Consider the following 26,197-nt stretch of genomic DNA (forward strand, 5'->3'; position numbering starts at 1 on the left):
CTTCTCGTAATATTCTTATTAGTATTTCAAGTAAATATTATGAATGTATCATTGTATGAATCAATTGACATATAATTATTTTGACTTAATCATCAGTTTTAAGTTGAATTTTTTGAAAGGAAATTATTTGTTATTCATAAAAGATGTCCATTGTTGTATAAAAGAATAGACAATTTGAAATTGAAATTTGTAGAATTCAACTTCTACAAATTGTTGGATGAGGTGGCCCAAAAGTTCAGAAAGAGAAAAATACAGCAAAATTTGTGATATAATTTGATGATCCTAATAGAGAATATGATCCATTGCAAACAGAGAATTTGGCATGAGGGTTTGGCATTTCTACTTTTTGATTGCCAATGCAGGACAGTTACGACTTTAATGCATCGAAAGTGAGGTGTGGAGGGTTAGATTTAGAGGTTAGGCTAATAGGCTTGTAGGGTTGTAGACCATAGTATAGGGATGTGTCATGTGTGTGTGTGCAACAATCTACTATGTACTTGAGATGATGGGTACGTAGGTACGTAGGGTGATGGTGGAAAATGGACCGTACACTGTTTTTAATGGACCTTGTGTATCATGGAAAATGCTCTGGCCTTCCAGATCTGGGCTAGCTCTCTTCTTCAAAAACTTGGTTTTCGAAATTGTTCTTAGGGCATTAGACAATGTACATCATCTGTCAGTAACGGAGCAAAATTGCATTGAATGTTCCTCGTCTTTCTCCTGTTCCCCACAACGAAACTTAGGTTTCAATGTCACCATGCCTCCTCCAATTCTCTCCTCTTTTCTCTATATAGTTTCTGCATGCCCTTCTCTTTTCTGGCTCGGCAACATCAATAATTGCCTGCCATGCAATAAAATAAACTCTAAGAGCAAATAACATTTTATATGTAAACAAATAAGAAAATTAACACCTAGAATTTTGAGTCATGTCATGTGTAACCTAGTACTTAAATTTTAAGATATGTATTTGGCAGACCCTTTAAGGTTTGCAACGTGTGCAAAGTGGTTTCTTCATTAGTATTTTTTATATATATAAAATTTGATAGATTTAATTACGTGACTAATACACCACTATTTTTTTTTTTATAGTTTTACTACCAAGGAAAAATGTAAATTAGCATCCTAAAATTTGAATTACAAACAGTAAAAACTTATGTTCGTTAATAAAATAATTAGGATTTAAATATTGATCGATCTTTAGGTATCTAATTAATTGTGAAAAGAGAAGGAAAAGGAGGGAGAGACTTGAGTTCAAATTCTTTTAAGACAAAAACTAATCATATATTAACTAACATTTATGAAAAAATCCAAAGTGTAAACAAATTTGAATGGATGATTTGCACACTTTCAAAATGTCAAGTATTGAAATATTCACTTTTAAAGTATAGAAAACCAAGCCGCACACATGATTCAAATTAACTTTAAGGCGTTAATCTACCATTTTTGAAACAATTAAAAAAAAGCCAGTCATGTATTAGTCATACAGTTGTGTCAAATTAACAGGTTTTTTTTTCTCAGATTAAAAATCTTAAGTATAGAAATATACGTTTTTTCTTTAAAAAAAAAGCTCAAATCGCAGAGCTAAGTTGTACTTAAAAAAATATAAAAAAAATTGGTAAGGGTTAAATCGCAGAGCAAAGTTGTACTTTAAAGAAATAATGGAGGGTAAGGAAAAAAAATAAAAAAAATAATGATGAGCTTTTATCAATGGGACAGCACTAGCAGATTGACTTTTCCAGTATAATAAATCTAATGGGTCGTATTCATCTTGAAATCCTTGGGAATTTCTTGTCCTGTACTGAGCAATGTTAGGCATCAAAGGGCATGTGCAGGGTCCATAGGCTAAGTCATGCTCAAATTAAAGTTGTCATGCCATGCCATGCCACAGCCATATTAATTGCCACCATTCTCTGAGTTCCTGATCTTCTAAGTCAGTCTGTAACGAACAGCACCTGTTTTTCTCTCATCAAAACACCAAACAGAAAGCCCAGTGGCATGGTACATGCTGCTTGTGGAACTATATATATCCATGTAAAGGAAAAACAGTTTAGTTTGGAAAACAAAATTTAGTTCGAATCGGTTAGAAATGGACTTTTTTTCCTTCTTTTTTCACGAGACTACAAGTAACTTTTATAAGAAATAACTGTGCTCGAGGATAGGATACTTATACACAACAAAATTCTTATTAATGCATTGCATATCAAAAACTACGTGCTCAAGTCTGATATATATATATATATATATATATATATATATATATATATATATATATATATATATATATATAACTACCGCGCATAATTAAGATTCAAATTTAAGACTATTATTTAAGTTAAAATAGTCTCATATTATTAGATAATCCAAGTGTTTTGTATTGAATTTTATTTCTTTAAATACCCCTGGCAGTTTAGAGAAGCGAAAGTTAAAAACGTGAACATTTGGTTCACGCAGCATATTGACAGTTTTAAACACATTGAATCATGACCCACAATAAGTAAACTATTTGGCTAACTCCTTTCTCTTTGGTTGTTAATTATTGATTAACTATTTTTAATTTTTAAAAATATTTTAAGAGCGTGTTTGGGCCATTTTTTTGGGTTCAAAAGGCAAAATTAGAAATAGAAGTTATTTGATAACTTTTTTTTCAACTTAAAAGAGATGTTTCAAAAGGGAGATGGAGATAAGAAAAATCAGTTTTGTTTTCTCTAAATGCTCCTTCATTTAATTTATTTTTGAGAAAATACTTTTGTTTCTTTTATAAAAATTAAATTATTTAATTTTAAGAGTTTCAGAAAACATGTTTGATCTAGTTTCTTTTAACGAGAAAAAAAATCAAATACTACCTAAGACTCATATTGGAAAAAAAATATAGGCTTGAAGGGCATGTTTATCTACATAAATATCTTTTTCTGTGATCATTTGAAAGAATAAACATAAGCGAGTTAATATCTTTTCTGTAATCCTTTGAAATTAATTATAAATAAAAGCAAGTTTTTACTGCTTTTTCAAAATTGAAAATAAAATATATCTTTTTATTTTGTTAAAAAAATAATTTATTTTTGGCATTCAATTATTTTGTTCCGTGTGCTTTTCTGTACTGAATTATTTGCAATTTCAAAATTATATCAGAAATTAAAATAGGTGGCTTCCAACTGAACTACACATTTGATGATAAATCAGTGGACATATTCGGTAATGGGCTTCAATTGGGCTTCCCTACAGTTTTCCAAGACCAGAATATTGGGAGTTGAATCATGCACTCCCAAAAGTGTATCTTGTACTCCCCTATTTCGCTTGAAATTTTCCTATAAACCTTAATGAATTAGCCCTAACACCTCTCTCCTTCAGATTATCTACACCAGAATATCCGTAGGACTTTTCCTTTCGGAATGGCCATTCTGTAAACTATTTTTTCCCTTACGGAAAACCTGTTCTTGTAACAGGTCCACAATGTGAATGTGAAGCGTTGAAACGAACTTGCGGGAAGAAGCATTGGAGGAGGAGAGAGACTTTTGCGTTGGAGCCTTTGATGGCTGCAGGAAGAAGACTTGAGTTGGAGAAGAAGAGAAGAACTCAAAAGCAAGATTAAAATTGCGTTGCGAGAAGAGAAGAACAGAATGGGTTGTGCGTCTGCTACGGGAGAAAGAAGATGAAAAAGGGGAAAAAGATAGAAGGGATAAGTTAGAATTTTTAAAAAATGAGAGGTACAAGATACACAATAATGGTTTTGGGTCGCCATTGGGTTATAATATGTCTGATAACGTACGTAGAAGGTGGGTGGGGGGAATCATATTGATATTTAAGCTTATCCAAAAAAAAAAGTCAATTATCATGAAAAACATTAATCTCTTAGTTTTTGTCCCTTCGCTTTAATTTCCACCTGTGGAAAAACAATGCTCAATTCTTAATAGCCCTTTAAACATGGACCAGATCTGAATGAGTAGATTAATAATTAACATTTTTTTGAAAAATAACTGTGAGAAACTGATTGATTTTTTTTAAGGGAGGAAAGTGATTGATGAAAAATACATTCGTAATCAAACTAGTTAATCTAAAATGACTATGTACCATTAGTTGATGCATAAGCTTTTGGTTTATTAATATATTTTTAATTTTTAATACTAAATAATCTCTTTTAAGAATTATTACCAGTATTTTGTAAAATGAGAAAACTAATTACAAGTCATATACATTATTTAATTTAAAAACTTAACAACAACAAGTTGTTTTGAGTTTTGTCCCTTGAAGAAGAATTAATCTTGCGCGGTTCCTTTGGTTGACCACTTGAAAGTCTATCGAGCTTGGTGGCATAACATTGCACGCAGTTACTGCAAAAATCCTTTTCCATTACCTTCATTTTCCACGTAGAGACATGAAAAACACAACATCACCTTCGACCTAAGCACCATATTTTTATGCCGTAAAGACTTGCCAGATAGGCACTCCCAATTTCAAAGACCTTCTCATTTAGAAATTACAATATTCAACCAAACACCTTTCCACACCCATCGCTCTTTGTCGGTCACACTATGTCCAGTACTTTTTTCCTTTTTTCTTACTTCAATTTCTTCAACCCTTTCCCACTTTGCCTCAATGCTTTAATTCAAAACTTCACGTCATGCATGCCACGTTTACATTTTATTTTTGTTGTTTGATAGATTACCATAGATTTTAACTTCAATTTTTGTACTATCAACTGCACAGATTTTTCACTATTAGGTCGACTTTCGTAATTACATTGATTTTCCATAATACATGGTTTTTATTTATAAATTGCACAACATCTCACTGAACTACATCCACTCATATTTTAAAACCACCTCACACACACAAAAAAAACACATTTTAAAATCTGTTATTTTGCAGACGTTGACACTTTCGTGTATTGTCCTTGTTATCATGTTTCTTTGTAACACATTTAATTAATTAAGTTTCAAATCACATTATTCGTTACATGCTATATTGATAATGATAATTCAAATGACGATGTAATCTATATAGTTTTGTTAACATCATGACATCATCCTTTAAGGCTGATATCAAAGACAGAAGCAATTTCATTTATTTATTAAAAGAGATATTATAATTTATTATATTTGACTTAATAAACCACTTGTGAAAATGTAATTATTTCTAAATCAAAACATTATGTAATTATTATTGCTATATCATTAAACAATTCGAAAAATTAAGCAGTTTAAAGTATGGTTAGATATTAGTTAAGAACCATTGAATATTTTAGCAAGATATGGCTTGAATTAGTATCTGGCTATGAGATAAGTAAAAAAGTAAAAAAAAATGAACTAACTTGATTAATCTTATTAGTGTCGATAAGTTGAATGTACAACCAAGGATGAGTGGACCCCAAGAAAGGCTTGTTTTCTTACAAAATCATTGTACGCAAAAGATACCCACAAGAATTATTGGTTTTCATTTCTACGGAAAGAACAAACCCCAGGCATATTTTCATTTTCCAAATAAACACCCCAATTAATGGTGTCATAAGTATTATAAAAAAAAAAGCATCTCATGGACATCTAGCATTCAAGAATTATGAAGTGGCTTCTCAACTAAAATGCCAATAATTAATGCTATTGGTATTCACTCACGAAAAGCCTCTCTTCCTTTGTTGCCAAAAATAGAATGCTTGGCATGCAACCATTGTGTTGTGCTAGACGCGCTTCAATAATTTCGGTTTCTCTACAAATTACTATACCCATCTCAAATCTCAATTATGCCATGCCAGAAAATTAAAATCATAGAGCTCATATAATTACATGGTTACTGAAATTTAATCACGCCACGTTAATTTTCTACAATGCCACACTTGCTGTACGTGCTTAAATCCAAAACTTCCTGCGCGTGAAACTAGATCTAAGATTCCTTATTGACATTAGAAAGATGGAAGAAAGACAAATAATAGTTCTAATTCTAAGGTTTTCCTGTCTGCACGTACATGCCATATTATAGTTCTAATTCTAATTTTGATTTTAGGTACAATTAATCCGTCCAAAGTCTAAACTTCATAAAATTGAGAGAAAAATGAAAATAGTTCTTCCACGTATAGTGACGGTGACAATTAATCCTATTTGAATTGTTGGGGTTTGAAACATGTGCTCAAGTTTTCAATTTTTTCACAATTACACGCTTTGGTATGTTTTCTCGGGAAATCGTTCTTATTGACCTAGAAATAAGACATTTTCATACACTTCAAAATTTAAATTAGTAATAAACTTGGTGCCCCAAGTCCAAGCATAGCCGGCGCCAAATACTTATACCAAAATATTCAATATTTTTTCACAAACGTTGACATCTAAAATTCAATAGTCTCTATTGCGTGCATCTCACTTTTCTCGTTCATATTTCCTACCATTCATCACAAACCCAAATAGCCTACAATTTTCCATTCCCCATGCAAACCACCACATATATATAAAACCACTTCCTTAGTTCCTTCAAAGTAAAAAATTCTTCACAATAAATTCAACATATTCCTTAAACTTCTTCCATATTCTTAACAAGCTAAAATCCTGCTGAAGCAAAACAACCTTAGCTTATTCCTTACATTTCCATGGCCAATTCTCATTATTCTAAAACTTTGCATCTTCCATGCAAATCCTTCTCTATGGCTATTCTCCTTGTTTACTTGCTTCTTGTTGGTTCTTGCACTGCAATAAGGACAGGCGCAACCATGCGGTTGAATGAAGGCTCAGAACTTCTCCGGCGGAAGCAGCAACAACCGCGATTTCCTTACAAAGGTCTTGTTTTCAACTTCTTACCCAAAGGGGTGCCAATTCCACCTTCAGGCCCTTCAAAGAGGCACAACTCAGTGGTGGCTTCCACACCTAAGAATTGAGTTGACCAAGATGTCCATTTTACATGAGTTTCTCCAATTTTTTCTTCTTTAATTGTTGGGTTTTGAATTGATATGAGAGAAGATGCAAGGTTTGCAATCAGATATAGATCAAGCACAATGATACTATATATTAGATCCTTAGAAGGTCTAAATTTTTTTGGTTATGTAATTCTAAATTTTACTGTACATATGAGATATGGCATATAGTAATAATATATTTACTCAGTTTCAGTTTTAGAGGCTTTTGTTATCTTATTATATTTTCATTTTTTGTTTCCTCCTATTGATTTGTGCTTTGTGATGATCATGATGAATTGAATAATCAAACCAAATGGTTTCTCTTGAATTGAATTTTATTTTCATGTAGCAAATCAGAATCCAGAAACATGTACAGTTGATTTTCATTCAAGTAGTACATAGTACATTATCCCCCATGCACCCACTTGCTCTCTGTCTCTACGTGTAACATTGACTTGAGGTGAATGTTCATAAATAAAAAAGCAAGGTTTTGGATCTTTTCCCAGAACTGTACGTAGGACAAAAGGCAATAATACAACGCTCAATTACAAAGTCTTTCAAGTTGCCGTTTGGAAAATTATGGTCTAAACGAGTGTGACTCATTTGGCCCACATACACTTGTGAAACTTCCACTCAACGAAAACTTTGTTTTCTTACAAACTTTGTTTCTTGCTTTCTTTAAATGACCTATGCCTTTTTTGCTGTGTTAATTGAAGAAATTTGGCACGTAGTACCTATTGGCATTTGGCACACCCATTGAATTAGTCCAATGGGACAAGCTATGGCTTCGGCTGAGATCTTGATGCTGGGTCCATATTAGGTGAAGTCCACTTTCTTCATGGGCTCTATCTTGTATATTCTTTCATGGTGGCCAACTATGGTTGGAATTGTGTATGAATTTCAATGACTCTAAATCCCTCAAAGCAAGGGAATTATTAGAATAAAGTTTCATAATTTCGACGGCTGCACATAAGCCAGTGATAATTAATGCGTGCAACCGTTTTTCCTTAACACCAATTGAATTTCAATTTTGTCTATTAATATGATGTTTTCACCTTGACCATATGCAGAGGGGAATTTAGGACTCTAGTTTCATTTATTAGACAAGGATAAATTGAATTAGGAAAATGATGTATCAACACCATTATACTAGTTGTCACCCACAGAGAAAAGAATATAATAGAGAGAAAAATATAGATATGATATCGATACTGATATAAGATGAGATAATCTAGTAGGGTCGGCTTATTGGTGGAGACTAAAATAAGTTTGATTGTCGCCAGTGTAAAGTAAAATAAAAAACAGATAAGTAAAAAATGATAAGTGTCAATAGAATCTTTGTAATGCGGAAGTGTCTATATACAATTAAATAGTGCCTGGAATTCTGCCTCTAAAACTTCTCAATGCAGTTAGAATTCCAAATAGTGTTCTTCCATAAATATGACAATTTTTTAACAGTCTTACATGAAAAACTTCTCCTTAACCCAACCGTAACAGGAACAAGATATATGGAGGTTCATAAAACGATGAACTAATGAAAAAATGTTGGGGGTGCTTCTTCATTTATTTTCATCCTTTTGCCAAGCATATCTGTTGTCAGATAACTATGCCCTGATTTAATTAGATGTAGCACAGTAGTATAAAAAATCTTTAGTTTGAAGATATGTTTGCAAAGTTTACGCTGACTTTAAGTGCATATGCAGCATGTACATTGCAAAAGATGTATCACTAGTCAATGCTTGAGAATATAATAAAGGTTGCACGTTTTCTACACAGGATACTCTCAAGACCTATTTGTACGGTCATTTTGGTACATACCAACATGCCATATAGCCAGAATTCCGGAAATAGGTTCCCTTTACAACCATTTTTGGGCGAATTTCAGGCCTAGATCATCTCCTAATGAAATACTGAAATTCAAAGTTACTAAGAAGAATGGAGCGTGGCAAAGATCAAACTGTTCACTTGGTTGAAAGTGTTCTAATACCATGTTACAAAAATCGATTAGGCGCACAAGGTCAATTTTGTTTTTATTTTTCGTTTTAACATGGCAAATTGAAGATTTTACAGGGTTACAATAGTTTGTGACATTTTGAGGGGTAGGTTAGTAGGTAGCTGTTATTTATTTCAGAAGACTTTCTGTCACTAATCTAACTCTTGAGGAAGCATATTCGAAGAAATCCAGCCAAGAGTTGCCTTGGACCACACAAATGAGTTCGTGTCACTCACTATATCTTTTATGAAGTTGGGTAAATGATGGTGTATTTTAGGTAAAACGCATTGCAGTAATTTCTAGATTAGTCTAACACCTTACTATGGAAATATTTTGTTTTTAGAAGGGAAAAAAATGATGATATATTTGGTAATAAATAGGTTTGCAACACACCTTCTTAGACAATCTTTTCAAGGAATCAAATGAGAGGATGTGGATCCTAGAAAAAAAAACTATTTTATTTTTAAACTTTTCTTAATAGTAAATTATTATAAAGTTTAGTTTTGATATTATATCAGTAAAGATTAGAAAACGTTTTAATATGATTTTAAAATAATTATGTTATATGATTGAATAATAAAATAAAAAATTACTTTCAATACATTTTAATTAAATTATTTTTAACTATGTTTAATTTACGTATATTGTATAGATTCACAAAATTCAGAATACAGAAAAACATGATTATTTTCATCAAGTTTCCTTACTGATGTTATTTATATAATTGTAAAGTATTGGATACACCAATCAATAAGGTTTATAGATAATTAAATTCTTTAAACATGTCTTCAAAAGTTTGATTTCTAATTATCTATATAAAAAGAAGCTGAACCAAACCCCATGTGGGTGTTGTTCGGGGTTTAAACTTGCTACCTGGATCATAAAGGGTTTGTAACTGATAACTTGACATTTTATGATTTGTTAACTGAATAAAAAAATTCACCTTAAACTTGAACAAGTAAGGGTATTTGGCATTTGCCATACTTGTGCCTTAGTCAATATATTGCCAATGAATCCCGTGGATATATATTAGACAGAGAACATGCAAAATACCTAATGAGAGTTTGATGTTCATTGATATATTAGTATAATATAGCAACAGACGTGACTTCAATTTTTGTCACTCCATCTTGACTTGCTTGGGGAATCGATGGAAATTGAATACTTTTTTTGTTTGGAAAAAAACATTTTAGTTGGATATGAAATGACAGTAAATGTATTCAGAGATTGAACATGTATCAAGGTAATTGTATATATTTAATGAAAATGGCAATATCTTAACATTATCATCAATTAATACTCCAAGTTGAGACATACACGAAACTATAACTTTCAATCATACTCCAAGTTGAAATTAACGTTGAATTGAGTTAGAAAAATATATATTTTCCTTTTCAGTTATATACTAGTCAAATTATAAAACTCATTAATTGAAACGAGTCCAGAAGAATGAAAATTTGAATTCAAGAAAGGAATGTGCAAAAAAATTGGTTGAGATCAAATCAGATTTTAATCAAACTTAAATCGAATTAATTTTTATCCAAATTATTCCAAGAAAAAAATACATTATTTTATAAAGTCAATTTAGTTAACTGAATATTTTTTTATTTATAAAAAATAACTCAAAAATTTATTTGAAACTGATGTAATTCTAAGAATCAATTTAAAATTAATTAAAAATCAGCTAAATTCAAAAATATTTTTTTGAAATCATTTCAATTCTGAATTGACTTTTAAATCAATTCAACTATTTGAATATAAAATTAAATCGATTAAAATAATTTAAAATCATTTATATTCGTTTTTTTTTACTTTTTTACACACCCCTACCCACCAATAAAACAAGTATTGAATCAAGATAATCCGGCAAGTAGTATTCGTAGCTTACAACTCCATCAAAAGCATACATGTATTCTAATTCTACTAAAGCCATTATTTTGGGGAGACTTTTCATAAGTGTAATCTAACTTGAGAGATTAGGCTTCCTTGCATAACTTTCTGTGTAATAAAGTAAATTTTCTGTTGGCATGCAAGAGCCAATGAACATATTTTCTGTTCTGTACAATGGTGTACAATTTTCAGTTTTCACGGAATCCAAATCTCAAGAACGTCAGTATTGGTAAAACACATGCACTGAGAGATGATATGAAAAAAAGATTATAATATTTAGTATATAATTTTTTATTTTATAATTTAAATTATGTGCTACTTTTTCTTTCCATAAGAATCGGTCAGTTTTCTCTCCAAAAAAAAAAAAAGAGAAACCGTCACAACTTTAATGTTTATTCACTTGCTTCTAATGAATAAAGTTATAGACACTTTATCGACTTGGTGTGGTGAAGTACTTGGACTCTACTGATGAAATACATTTTTTCTCTCTCTAAATTATTTAAAAATATTTTTTTTAACAGTTTCTCTTAATAATTTTATATGTTTCAATTTTTACCATTTTCAATCGGATAAATTTTTTTATTTGATGTATCCTTTGGCCTTTGCATTAGTTTAATCTCTAATCAAATAATCATAGAAGTTTCTGTCAATCTTTTTTTTTCTTGATAAAAAAATTAAATTAAAAATATCAATTGAAAAACATGTTATAATTAAGTCTCAACCAATATTGGCTTCATTATAAAGCTACTGATCCATTTTCCTCTAGAATATGATAATTCTAAATATCTCGTCCCCCAGCAACTATTATCACGAAGCATATTGCATTATTGCTAGTCTTACAGTTTTTCTACAAGTTTTTCTCTTATTTTGATCGGCACTTTGTAAGTAAGAAAGTTATCTAAAGCTTTGCTCTATTTCATCCACTTGAATTTCATTTTTTTTACTTTCCCATTAATGAATTCAAAAGTATCTGCATCATGCACCTTGAATTTCGTTTTTTACTTTCCCATTATTGTGCGATCCTCAATTTTCACCTGATGCCAACCTCGTTTATTAACTTGCATCCTTAAATTTTTTATGCAAAAGTTGAAGTAGTGTAACATAAAAAATAATCCTTAAATTATTTACTATGTTTACATGGACGTGAAACATATCTCCAGGCATCGGTTATGTTTCATGTATTTTTTTTTTCATAATGAATAAGAGTTGACAAATCTGAACACGTACGTACAGCTCCACCGAATTTGTTTACTGCGGCTAGTTCATTGAAATTTTGTAACCTCAATTATTGTACTTCAGTATCAATGCCCATCTCATAGAATAAGGTATCGTCGAGTTGAAACAAAAAAACAAGGCCAGATTTGATGTTTGAATTAATAAATTATGATCTGCGTGATTTCACAATTCAGAAATAAACTGCCTCTAATGTGGCTGTGTATTTATTCCCAAATTCCGTATCCTGAATTAATTTTGATCTATTTTCCTCAGGAAATTAACTATAGGAGCACGTTTTTTCTCCTTTTGCGAACACAGAAAATTCTTAGAAGTACTTGTATATTTTGTTAATAAAAGCAGGTGCTTTTGCTAAATATGTTGCATTCTTGGATGTTTATGGCACCTAAAGGAAAATGGTTAAAATTACCTAGATGACCCTACTAAAGGTTTTTCAAGCTTCATCAAGATGGGAGTTGCTATTAAGCCCCTCCCGCGAATAAGAAAAATAGGAGTTACTATTAGAAATGAATTTGACCTAACTTAGTCTAAACTGAGTGACTAAATAATTATAAGTGACTTTTTTTTATAAATCACGTGTATCATTTACTAAAGAATTATATTTAAGTGGAATAAAATTATTATAAGTAATAAAACTATTTCTTTGAGTATTTAATCTAACATATCATATTTAAGATTTGAATTCAAAATTTTTGATTAAGCTAAAACAATTTGATCCACGTGCTCGATCGTATATTTATAAGTGATCTAGTATTAAGATTGGATAAACTCTGATGTTGTAATAAAAATGAAAAGAGTCTAATTATTGGCAAGGTGTAACTCAAGTGGCTAGTAATTTGAGCTCTTTAAGCATATGATAGGAGTTTGATTTCTCGCTATGTGAATAGAGTAACATTTGTGGAAGAGAAGTTGTCCTTTAATTGATATTCTACTTTCTTAGGGATTAATCTCACACCTTTAGGTTATGGAAATACTTGCTTTTCAGAAAAGAAAAAAAGAAAGAAAATCTAACTCTTAAAAGCTAACTTAAAATAGAATAATTGTCCAACTATTAGAATAAATATGAGGCTTTGGATGTTTGTATGGACTTGGAATAAAAGATGGGCAGCTTTAGCTTAAAAAATGTAGATGCTCTAGTAGTTTTTTTTTTTTTTTTTTGAAAAAGGCAAAAATATATTAATGATGCCAACAATACCTGATACAAGCTAACCCGATCATCCATGTTATCACTGAAATTAAATGGAGGGTTAGCAGCAAGAGACTGTTTCTTTTGTTAATCATTGGAAGAAGCCTGGACTTCATAGAAACAGGAACAGCCAAAGTGATTTAGGAGAATCTTGTAATGACTTTTTTTGCTTTTATCAGCAATCATGATACGTATATACTATATAACAAAGTGTATGACATGCAGAGATCAGGGGCCTTCTAATTAATACGTCCCTGAGTCCCTCTGTCCCCACCTTAATAACCCCACCAACAAATGGCAATAATGAAGTGCCAGTAACAAGATTATATACCCACGCCCCTCAAGAGGTAACAGAAAAATATTAGAATCTTCCAGCAGATTGATTACTTTTCTAGATACTTTCGAGTCTAGGCAATTCATTAAAGGTAAATTGGAAGACTCAAAGAATGTTCATAATTGGATTGAAAAAAAAAAAAAAGGGTCGAGCTTGGACTGCACAATGCTTAAGGAAACTTGTAGAATTGCTATCAAATGAAGACATATTGGACCCAATTGACATAATTTAGTTGGTAGAATTATTACGATTATTGTTAATAAAAAAAACCCAGATTGGTCCAAATGCTAGGCCTGGGCTTAACTCGAAGTCCACCGCTCAGGAAGGCCCAGTCACCTTGGTTAGTTCCCACTAGCAGCTCATTTCTATTCGAGCTTCCTGCACCTCTATAATTTCAGATATATTTCAGATTACATACAAGCAATTATGAAAATACATGAAGTAATTATAGTCAACTTTTTTTTATAAAAAATAATATAAACTTAATATTTATTTTATATTTTATACATATATTATTAATATTTACTTAATATAATTTATTTAATTAAATTATTATTCAAATTTTATGATAATACATCTTTAATAAATATTTATTATTTAATATTTATAAAAATATAATTAATTAAAATCAATTAAAATATGTTTATTATTTATTTTTTTTGTTATGACAGCCAACTGCCAACCCAAGTACAAACGGGAAGAAATTTTTAACCAAATTTTCTTATGTGGGGGAGAGGCGGATCAACCCATTTTTGACATATCAATGATAGATTGAATCAATCCGTTTTGTTATTCCTAATTATGCAAGGTAAATATCACTTAACAAACATATGGATGTGTCACATGGCAATTGTCCTATATGTCATTTTAAGAATAGTTTTTGCAACTAGAAAATTTTTAAATTTTAGTTTCACTCCCTATAAATTATCAATTTTCAATTTTTGTCTATAGAATTTAAAATTCAATTGTAGTCCTTAATGAATTTTATGCCTTTTATTTATCATTAAAATTAGTATTATAATAATATTTATATTTTATTAGCTAATCAAATAAATACATTAGGAGAATGAAACTTTAGCTAAACATAAAATGTTTGTTTCAAATATAAGAGCATCTTTAATTATTATTCTTGAGTTAGATTCTTGAGCTCAAGAAATCTTATTTATTAGATTTATTATTTTTATATGAAAGTTTTGTTCTGTGAAAAGAACTTTTAAAACTTTAGATTTTCTTTAAAAAAACATTATTTTTAAAGTCTATTTTCTTAACTAATTTCAAGCGTGAAACTAAAAAAAAGTAATAAAAAATCCAAATTAAAATCCACTAAAGCAAAAAATAAGCAAAATTATTGAAAGTGATCCAACAATGAGTTGTTGCACTTTGAATATGAAAACAGACGTCATAATATTATTGTGTTAAAGTGTCCACCGTCTGTGTTTCCTATACAGAACCAATCCATGAAGATGCGAATGTACCAAAAAGAATCCAAGAAGATGCGTTATCTGTATAGGTTGTTAGGTACGTGACTGATGACTCAAATAATTCGTGGTTCAAATTTTTAGCTTGTACAGTTGAATGAGAAGAACGTTGGCAAGTAAAAAGGCACGTTATCAACAGATATCTGTGACTGCGAGTGAAAAGTCTGAAACTTTTATAAAGCCGTTCACCTAAATGTAAAATCATCCGTTCTGTTTCATTGGACATCAGTTTCAACTTTTAACTTTCAAGTCCCATTCCTGGCTTTTTAGTTAGAAAAATTAATACTCTTTTACTTTCTATAAAACTATTAATTTTAAATTTTCATTTTTTATTATTTTAAAATCATCTTTATTTATTTAATAATGTTAGAACATATATTCAATTATATCTTTACTTGTCCGATCATTTAATAATGTTACAATATATATTGAAATATATCTTTACTCGTCTGATTTGTTGAGGTATATATTGTGTGAATTGAATGTTACTTACTTATCTTCTCTGCTTTGATGTCTATTTATATGGAGCCTATAACAAGTTGATAACTGCTTCACTTCGTCCACTAAGGATATGTGCCTTCATGTAGTGGTCAATTGGTTGAAACTGACTACCTGGGATCAAGTGCAATATCATATCAAAAATATTGTTAAAATAATATATTTAAATGTATATCACCTCATTAATAAATCATAATACAAACTAATTTTAACAATTTTAGTTTTTACAAAGATGATAATAATAATAATAATAATAATAATAATAATAATAATAATAATAATAATAATAATAATAATAATAATAATAATAATAATAATAATAATAATAATAATAATAATAATAATAATAACCACAGTTAATATTCTACTCAGAGGAATAATGTTCGAGTGTATTTTAAACAAAATCACCTTTGAAAGTTTTTTGGTATATTTTTTATTTATTAAAATTCAATTTTATTTAATTTTTGTTTTTCTTAAAGTTAAAAGGAAAACTAAAACAAATATACTTAGAATAAAACTATTAAAAAAATTAAGGAAATTATTTTTTATAAAAAAAAGAAAAGAAAAGAAACCTATAATCTATACTAATAATAAAAAAGACACCCTTCTTTGATTTACACTTTTTTTGGAACTTTTTTATCTTTCAACTGATTCTATAAATGACTTCTCAATCACACAGGTTATTACAAAAGCTAACTTCTCTATCATGCTAGTTATTTATATACATAAGTCCTTTTGTATTTTTTATTTATTAAAATAATAAAAAGGCAGGACAATATCGTCTATCTCTACTAATTTTTATAAATAAAAGATAATCAAAGTAGTTATTAAAAAAGAATAGTACACTTTAGTCTTTTTCTTTTCCTCGTGAACTAATAACGACTGAGGTGGGGGTGTGGGGGCAAAAAACAATATTTTTAATCTATTTAATCAACCTATATATTTTATCCCCTTTGGAGATTAAAAAAAAAAAAACACACATAAAACCAAGTGAGTTGAATGAAATGATGGTGGTGATTAAATGGACGGTTTAGTGGGAGAAAATAAAATAGAAAGCAACAGAGGGGGACACTTTGAGGGTAGAATCACATCAGAGACAATTACATACATACATATTTCTAGGTACATCTATCTTTTTGGTACATATACATACATATGATACAACACATAAGGGTTGACCTTCACGTGGTGTAAATTTTCTTAACATATAACAATTAGTGAGATAATTCATATTTAATTTTTATTATATGTAAAAAGAATTTAAGACAGCAATCATTCCATATCATGAATCATATTAATTTTTAACTCGATAAATTAAAGTACACTAGTAATATCTGACACATAAAATATGAAGCAACTAGAATAGTTAGAGTGTGTTCCAATCACAGTTCACTAACTAACGACCGCTTGGTTCCCGCGGTGCCTGCCTGCCACATGTTCTTTGTTTCCTTCCACCCTTTATACCGACCCCACACTCTACCCTTAATTACTATGTCTTAACTCACACTCACTCACACCAAACACTCTCACTCTTTCTCCACCTTTCTTGCTTTCTTCTCCTTCCTCCATTTCCTATCTTCATTCCTACCAATGACTGACATCACTGATGATATTGCTGAGGAAATCTCCTTCCAGAGCTTCGATGATGACTGCAGGTTGCTTGGTAATCTCCTCAATGACATTCTCCAGCGTGAAGTTGGCACCAACTTGCTTGACAAGATCGAAAGGACTCGAGTCCTTGCTCAGGTCTAACCGATATAACAAAGCACCAACCTTTCTCTCTTTTCCTTCACACCCCACTTTTTTTTCTCTAATGGGGTGTGCTTGTTTTGCTTCTTCTTTCATGATTCAATGCTTTATGTGGTTTTTAGTGTTTTTACTTTGAAGGGGGGTGTTGCCTATTTATATTTTGAGTTTAATTTTTATTGAATTTTTTTATTATAAAAATCAATAAATTTAGTATACATGACGGTTGCTGATTGAAAAACACCTCAAAAATCATAATTGATATGACCTATAAGGTAGTTGTTATTGTAAAAATCAATAAATTTAGTGGACATGCGGGTTTATGATTGAATAACACGTACGCTATTTAGTCTTGTATTTTTGTAACTGTTATGGGATATTATGCATTGGTGTTTCATGAATGATGATGCATGGGAGTTCATGTGAGAAGGGATGACTGATTTGATGTGCGTGCTTTTGCGATGATGCTGTGGTGTGATGAGAATGTTAGACGTGACACTGACTGATGTTTGTCTTTCTGGCAGAGTGGTTGTAATATGAGGCAGGCGGGTATTGTAAACATGGCAGAGATGCTTGAGAAGCAGTTGGCTTCGGAGTTATCAAAGATGACACTAGAAGAAGCTTTCACCCTTGCTCGTGCCTTCAGCCATTATCTTACTTTGATGGGTATAGCTGAGACCCACCATAGGTATTTCAGTAACTAGCTATTATATAGTCTTTTACTCTCATTACTTGATAATTATATTTAGATCCTTATAAGTACTTGTAAATGAAGAAAATCACAAGGATAAATGAAATAAACTTCTCCCGTACGTAATAGCTTATGGGGGAAACTTAATTTCATTTTTCCTTATTTTCTTCTTTTATAAGTGCTTATGGAAAACTTTATCCTAACAGAACCTTATTCTCTGTCTTGCACAGATTTTATTGCAATTCCAGAGTACTAATAGGTACTAGGTAGAGTAATCTTTTAAAGAAATTCCATCTTTGCAGGGTTCGTAAAGGAGGGAATATGGCACAAATTGCAAAATCTTGCGATGATATATTTAACCAGCTGGTGCAGGGTGGAGTCCCCCCAGAAGAACTTTATGACACAGTCTGCAAGCAGGTTTATTTTGTTCTTTACATGCCATTTGTATAGATTGAGAAGCATAGATGAAAGTGAAAGCGGCCTTCCGTGAGCACTATATAAAATCTTTTAGCCTAACTTCTGTGATGCTTAAGATTAGAAATTTTGAACCTTTCATTATTTTCTTTTTACTAATTTGGAATGTAATGTTTATCTTGCTGGTGTTTCAATCAGTAATCCAGTTCCACTTTCTTTTCCTTTTTCAAATTCAATTTTATTTCTGTTGCTACAGGAGGTTGAAATTGTTCTCACTGCTCATCCCACACAGATTAACCGTCGAACCTTACAGTTTAAACACATTAGAATTGCTGTGAGTTTTTTTACCTTGTTTTGCTATAGAAAAAATTCCAAAAGCTTGAAGTTTTCAATCTAGAATGTCATATAAGCATTTGTCTCTAACTACTTCCCCCATCCTCGATGTAGCATCTTTTGGATTACAATGATCGACCTGATCTTAGCACTGAAGATCGAGAAATGGTGATTGAAGATCTGGTACTTTTGCTGAACTATATTTCCACTCTAGAAAGCCTCTGTACTGTGTTTAAATAGGAAATGATCTCCTTTAACTGTGAAATGGCTTGTATATTTTTTTTTCTTCTGGAAATACTTCTTCTACTCTCATAGTTCACAATCGATTTGGTAGGTGAGAGAGATAACTTCAATATGGCAGACAGATGAGCTTAGGCGCCAGAAACCCACTCCAGTTGATGAAGCTAGAGCTGGTAAGCTGCTTCATTATTCTATATGTCAGCTCTTGCATGCCTTGGTTCACTGTGAAAGAAAATATTTATATTTGGCATATAAGAAACTGCTTGTTCAATGAATTCTCCCAGGTTTCAATATTGTGGAGCAGTCACTCTGGAAAGCTGTCCCTCATTATTTACGTCGTGTCAGCAATGCATTAAAGAAGGTCTATCATCTTTAATTTATGGTCAATTGGATTTAAATTCCTTTTTAAGATCTGCAATACAATCTATCCTCCATTGCAGCATACAGGAAAGCCACTTCCTTTGACTTGCACTCCCATAAAGTTTGGATCTTGGATGGGAGGTGATAGAGATGGAAACCCAAATGTGACAGCAAAGGTGAACATTTTTAACATCTATACTTTATTAAGTGATTTTGCTTTTTTAAATAAGTGGAAGAGTCTCTTCAATAGGTGAGAACTTTTCCAGTAGTGCAATCATACTTTTGTGATAAAATTTTGTTAATTTTTGGAGTTTAAACATGTCTTGTATGCTTTTGTAAAGGAAAAATTTAATGCTTGTTGAACATGGATAAATGTAGAGGGGAAAAAAATAAGCTGCCTATTATTATGTTAAATACTTCAATTTTTTTTTCTTGGGGTGGTGGCAATATGTTCTTTACTGGTTCAATCATAGAAATCTGTTGTCAGTAATTTAACCAATGTTGGGTTGGATTTCTTGGCAGAGAACATTTATCTTATTGATTTTGCTTTAATCCTGTAAATCTTGACAGATTAATAGTTCTTCTTTTTAAGTGTTTTTCCTTTTGTTCCTCAGGTCACAAAAGATGTTTCACTTCTATCTAGATGGATGGCGATTGACCTCTATATTCGGGAAGTGGATAGCCTCAGATTTGAGCTATCCATGAACCAGTGCAGTGATAGGTTGTCAAGATTGGCACATGAAATTCTAGGTGGTTTTTTGAATTTTATATTGGGGACATCCTTCCAAATGCCAATGGACATTCATCATTGTTTTATATTATAAGACCACCAAACACTGATTCTCAAAAGTAACATAGATTCCTTGTGAAGATGATTTCAATGCTTTAAAAATCATTCCAATTTTAAAAAAATATTATTAGTTAGATATATGAGCAGCAACCTTAATTATTAGTCCAAAAATTTGGACTTAAGAATGGACGGGGCACATTTACATCTAATCCATTGTTAAATCTCATCTAATTTAAGATTGAGTCCAACTTCCTGAGTGTGTGGTGATACTTGAGAGCTGTGTGTGATTTCCTGGGAGTGTTCTCTGAATCTGGTTCTTATCTTTAATGATAACAGATTAACATCAACTGCCAGTTTGATACTATTATAATCTGCATCTAAGAGTTGATTGTCACTTCCTCTGCAGAAGCTAAGCATGAGAATCGCCGTGAGAATTGGAATCAGTCTGCGAATAGAAGTCTCACACTTCCAACACAACTTCCAGCTAGAGCTCATTTACCTTCTATTGCTGGTACAAATAAAGATGTATCTTCAAAATAATGATGTTAAAAGTTTCTGTCTAATTCTTTGAGCATATTATATGTGATATGTCCGTAATGTCCATATTTTTGTTTCCTAGAACCACATGAAAAATATTACTTTCTCCTTTTCCTTTCTCCTTCCTACCTCTAATGATCATTTGAGGAATATTACTTTATGATTGCATGAGAAATAAATGTTTCGAATCCCTCCAATCCTAAAATAACTTATATTTTGTCACACATGAGGAATGGTGACGTATTTAATATTTTAATTCATATCCTGTTTGGACATATTCTTTCACGTAGAAAATGGTGAATCTCGGCATCCCAGACTAGACATTCCAGCACCTGATTACATGCAATCCAATCACAAGGTAGATCAATTCTGTGATTTTGATATTTCTGAATTTTCCATAGAATATTTGATAATATATATTTTCTAATTGATAGGATGGTGGGGTTTCTGTAAGTTCAACTACATCAAAACTTGCCAATCCCAATACTCGATTACCAGGAACAAGTTCAGCAAATTCCAGTGCTTCTTCAGCTGCACTTGGTCAAAAGAAATTGTATGCAGAATCCCAGACAGGAAAGTCCACTTTTCAAAAGCTTTTGGAGCCAATGCTTCCTCAACTTCCTGGAATTGCTCCTTATAGAATTGTCCTGGGGAATGTTAAGGATAAGGTATTGCTTCTAATTTATTCTGGTGATAAATACTTGAAAAAAAAATGATTGCATCAACGCTGGTATTTAATGTCTTTTCATTGTGTGAGAAAAAAGAAATTATGCATTCATGTTGCTGGTCTCTTTGATATTATTGGCTTTATACTGTGGCACATGCTTGATGAGTTCCTGGCATTTGTGCATCATTTGTAAAGGTTTCAAATGATTGCCAGTACACTAGTTTAAAAATTAAATAACAGATTACATAATTTTCTGATTGAGCTGAGCGCGAGGACATGTTGACAATTTCTAAGTAAATTCCGTTGACAATTATTTGTTGTAATTTTAAATTGTCAATCTAATAAATGCCTACATCTTCTTTGCCATGTGTTATTCAGCTTGAGAAAAGTCGTAGACGGTTAGAAATTCTTCTTGAGGATGTTGCATGTGACTATGATCCTTTGGATTACTATGAAACATCTGATCAGCTTTTGGAACCTCTGCTCCTCTGTTATGAATCTCTGGTACTCTTTCTCCTCTCTTATTTTTCCTGAACGGTTATCCATGATTGGTATTTAACTCTCCATTTCTTCAGCAATCGTGTGGATCTGGGGTGCTAGCTGATGGTCGACTTGCTGATCTGATTCGTAGAGTTGCTACCTTTGGAATGGTGTTAATGAAGCTTGACTTGCGTCAGGTATGATTTAAATTGTATGTTTATTATTGCCTGGATAATCAATGATGACCTGAAACTATCATTATGACAGGAATCTGGGAGACATGCAGAAGCACTTGATGCAATAACACAGTACTTAGATATGGGTACTTACAGTGAATGGGATGAAGAAAAGAAGTTGGACTTCTTAACAAGAGAACTTAAAGGGAAGAGGCCTCTTGTTCCTGTTAGTATAGAGGTGAGTGAGATGGTTAGAGTTTTTAGTATACCAAGCATCTGTTTGACAAGCTGTGTTTGAAAGCTTCGGTTTGTATTTTAGAAAAGGAAAAAAGTTGATATGGTAGTTAAAGTGTAGAACATTGAAGCTATTCTTTTTTCACTTTTCTTTATGATTAACTGAATGTTGACTAGTTCCAAAACCAACACTGTGATCTTTATAGTTGAAAATTGGAATAGGAGCCTTGGTATTATTCTCATGTCAAGATTCTGAATTTAGTTTCTTGAGCAAATTATAGTTACTGACACACTGAGAAATTCAGTATTGAACTTTCTATGGCAATCCTGAAAAAAAAAAAAGAGTAAACATCAAAAGTAATTGATACAATACAAGTGTCTTCAATTTTTTCCTTGAATGACATATACACCAAAATAGTTCACCAATGTCTAATTTTGATGTCAACCCTATTTGATGAAAAAATGACATTGGAAGACCATTTTGATGACCAAAATGTTTACTCAAAATAGAAAAATAAAATACCTTGATTTAGGCTTTAAATAAATGTATGCTTTTCATATTCTAATTATGGCACAAAAATCTTATTTATATGCCCCATTTATAATCCAAAGCCAAAATCTAAGGTTATTTCTGAAAATGAAACTAAGATACAAGAGTTAATTTTTCAGTTTGAGCATGGCTCAATTCCAAAGATAATTTTTTTTTTGTATTGTTACTTGTTTCTTTCCTCTCCTTTTCAAATCTCACTCATGATATTGTGACCAGTGACTGCCAGATCAAAGTTACCTATACTTTTTACATTCTTATTTATCTAAAGTAACCAAGAATTAAACTACCAGTAGTTGTTTAATTCTTTTTCTGTTAAATGTTCCTGGCTATTTCTGATTGGTATCTTGATTTTTTTTCTTTTAGGTTCATCCTGATGTTAAAGAAGTCTTGGATACATTCCGAATTGCCGCTGAACTGGGGAGTGATTCACTTGGAGCTTATGTGATCTCTATGGCCTCAAATGTACAATTATTTGCTACTATTACTAATTATGCATACAATTTGCACAATATCAATTGTAGATTCCAGTTTCGCCTGGCCTGTTTGGTACTAAAATACGTGGTTTAATAATCATCAACTCATTCTTTTTTCTTTTTAAATTCTGGACATTTGATTTTGCATGTTATTTTCCCAATATTCTGTCAAGCTGCCATTTGATATATATTTTTGTTATCTAATATGTTTTTGGCATTTCAACTCTACAGCTGTGAAGGACATAGTAATAGTATCGTGTTAGAACTTAAAAGAAATGAAAGTGGTATTCACACTGATAATCATGGGTTTATATTTTCAGGCAAGTGATGTCCTTGCAGTAGAGCTTTTACAGAAGGATGCACGGCTTGCTGCTATTGGGGAGTTGGGAAAAGCATGTCCTGGTGGAACGTAAGTATGGAACCTTAGGTGGAACTTGTATATCAAAGTGGTGCCTGAGATGAAAAAATTTATTTGTCCATTATATCTTTATGGTAATATTATTTCTTGAATAAAAACTTGAAACCAACGTTTTATCATGTATATTACATCTTAGCTAAACACAAATACGTGTAAATTTGGTTTACGTTTATGCACTTCAGCACTTGTCATATCCAAGTAACTTAAGGTTGATTATCTGGTCAAAATGTTTGGAAATTGAGTAGTGGGGATTAAATTGCAGGACTAGCCTGATCATATAAAATAGAATGGAAATAATGCCGCACTTATGCACTATTATTTTACCGGGCAACAATTAAGGGTGCTGGGTAAAAAGAAACTTTGCGATGCTTTATGATGATTGATGAGTTTGCGGTAATTTTCTGGATAATTTGTTTAAAAATCTCCTTGATAGTTTGAATGTTTGAATTTTACTGACATGTTTACAATAGGTTGCGGGTTGTCCCTCTGTTTGAAACTGTGAAAGACCTGAGAGGAGCTGGTTCAGTTATCCGGAAACTTTTATCAATAGACTGGTACCATGAACACATCATTAAGAACCATAATGGACATCAAGAGGTATAATTTTAATCAGATTCATTTCATTTTTTGTTATGTCTATTTTGTGAAACTCATCGATAGTATTATAAATTGTATGTGTAAATTGTATGTGTAGGTTATGGTTGGATATTCTGATTCTGGTAAAGATGCTGGTCGCTTTACTGCTGCTTGGGAACTTTACAAAGCTCAGGAGGATGTTGTAGCTGCTTGCAATGATTATGGAATAAAGGTTACTCTATTCCATGGTCGTGGAGGCAGTATTGGTCGTGGTGGTGGCCCAACATATCTGGCTATTCAGTCCCAACCCCCTGGCTCTGTGATGGTAGGTTATGCATAATTGCATAGTATCTCTGAGAACCTGAATTTCAGTCCCATTTTCCTTTTAAAATTATGAGTAATTTTTTTTGTATTATTATTAATTTTGAAAAGTTTGCTGTTTGAAATTGAAACTAGTAGTTCGAAGCAATAACTGTAAATGATTTGCTACACACTTGAGGTGTTGGGGTATTAATTGATTCAGAGACTTGATCCTCATGATCACAAGGAAGTGATGTAGCAATCTGGACTATAGGACTGCTGGTGGAGACATGGTTAATGTAGAAACTCACCATGCATTCTTGGTTTCTACGGTTGTTGTTTAGACACTATTAGTCTATGTTGAATTTTGGACAACATTCAGTATTCCTGACAACTTTTAGGCTGTCAAAGCATTCAGTAAACATATGAATTGAATTTTAGATATGCTACTACTGGTGCATGTTTGAAAGAACAAATTTATTTTTCCATGGTGCATTGCAGGGAACGCTTCGGTCTACTGAGCAGGGAGAGATGGTAGAGGCTAAGTTTGGGTTGCCACAGATAGCTGTTAGACAACTTGAGATATACACAACAGCTGTACTACTTGCAACCCTTCGTCCACCTATCCCACCCCGAGAAGAAAAATGGCGTAATGTCATGGAAGAGATCTCAAACATCAGTTGTCAGTGTTACCGCAATGTAGTGTATGAAAATCCAGAATTCCTGGCCTACTTCCATGAAGCCACACCAGAGGCAGAACTTGGCTTCCTTAACATAGGTAGCCGCCCTACAAGAAGGAAGAGCTCAGTAGGAATCGGACACCTTCGTGCAATTCCCTGGTTATTTGCATGGACACAAACAAGATTCGTTCTTCCAGCTTGGCTTGGAGTCGGAGCAGGTTTAAAAGGAGCTTGCGAGAAAGGTTACACCGAAGAGCTAAAAGCCATGTACAAAGAATGGCCCTTCTTTCAAAGTACCATAGATCTTATTGAGATGGTTTTGGGGAAAGCTGACATTCCTATAGCCAAGCACTATGATGAAGTCCTTGTGTCAAAGGAGAGGCAAGAGCTTGGCCATGAACTAAGAAGTGAGCTCATGACAGCTGAAAAGTTTGTCATGGTTATTAGTGGGCACGAGAAACTTCAGCAGAATAATAGGAGCTTGAGGAGGCTAATTGAGAATAGACTTCCCTTCCTTAATCCCTTGAACATGTTGCAGGTGGAGATACTCAAGAGGTTAAGACGTGATGATGACAACCGTAAGATCAGAGATGCTTTGCTTATCACCATAAATGGGATTGCTGCAGGGATGAAGAATACAGGTTGACCTTGCTTCTCAAGGACTATATTGTACAAGCCTTCCACAATTCACATATGTTCACCCTTGTTTTATAATAGGTTTGCTAAGGAAAGATTATCATAGCCATAATGGTGAATGGTTTGTTCTGTACTCAGATATACTGTTATATAAGAATGTGATGCAAAATAATTAAGTTTTTCCAGCATTTTGGTTCCTACTTCTTTATCATGAATTTCTTGTACTTCTTGCTTAATTTGGGAGGACAGATGAGAATTTGTTTGGACGATCAAATGGAAAGTGTGCCAACACCATTTATTAACTAAGTGATGATAAATAAAATACCCATTATTTAGTTAGTTAGTTACATTAGTTAGTTAGGTTAGTTCATTGAAGAAATAAGGCATGTTGCCTATAAATGAGTGGGGAG

The 26,197-nt window shown here is 32.0% G+C and overlaps 2 protein-coding genes across 2 annotated transcripts; both read left to right on the forward strand.

The window, feature by feature from the left end:
• The first annotated feature begins 6,335 nt into the window (after window positions 1-6,335).
• LOC121172898 (protein IDA) lies at window positions 6,336-7,093 on the forward strand. The gene has a single exon (XM_041005853.1). The coding sequence runs from the start codon at window positions 6,572-6,574 to the stop codon at window positions 6,854-6,856; it is 285 nt and encodes a 94-aa protein (XP_040861787.1). The 5' UTR covers window positions 6,336-6,571; the 3' UTR covers window positions 6,857-7,093.
• A 9,960-nt stretch (window positions 7,094-17,053) lies between these two features.
• Window positions 17,054-26,039, forward strand: PEPC17 (phosphoenolpyruvate carboxylase). Its single transcript, NM_001250449.2, has 20 exons — window positions 17,054-17,232; window positions 17,757-17,920; window positions 18,226-18,340; window positions 18,594-18,671; window positions 18,785-18,853; window positions 19,005-19,083; window positions 19,195-19,271; window positions 19,351-19,446; window positions 19,885-20,020; window positions 20,467-20,571; window positions 20,888-20,955; window positions 21,032-21,265; window positions 21,643-21,768; window positions 21,840-21,941; window positions 22,012-22,158; window positions 23,068-23,166; window positions 23,498-23,586; window positions 24,066-24,192; window positions 24,290-24,496; window positions 24,973-26,039. Exons 1-20 carry the CDS (start codon window positions 17,077-17,079, stop codon window positions 25,795-25,797), a joined length of 3,099 nt encoding a protein of 1,032 aa, NP_001237378.2. The 5' UTR covers window positions 17,054-17,076; the 3' UTR covers window positions 25,798-26,039.
• Window positions 26,040-26,197: the final 158 nt, after the last annotated feature.

The sequence above is a fragment of the Glycine max genome, chromosome 10, assembly GCF_000004515.6.
Source record: "Glycine max cultivar Williams 82 chromosome 10, Glycine_max_v4.0, whole genome shotgun sequence".
NCBI lineage: Eukaryota > Viridiplantae > Streptophyta > Magnoliopsida > Fabales > Fabaceae > Glycine > Glycine max.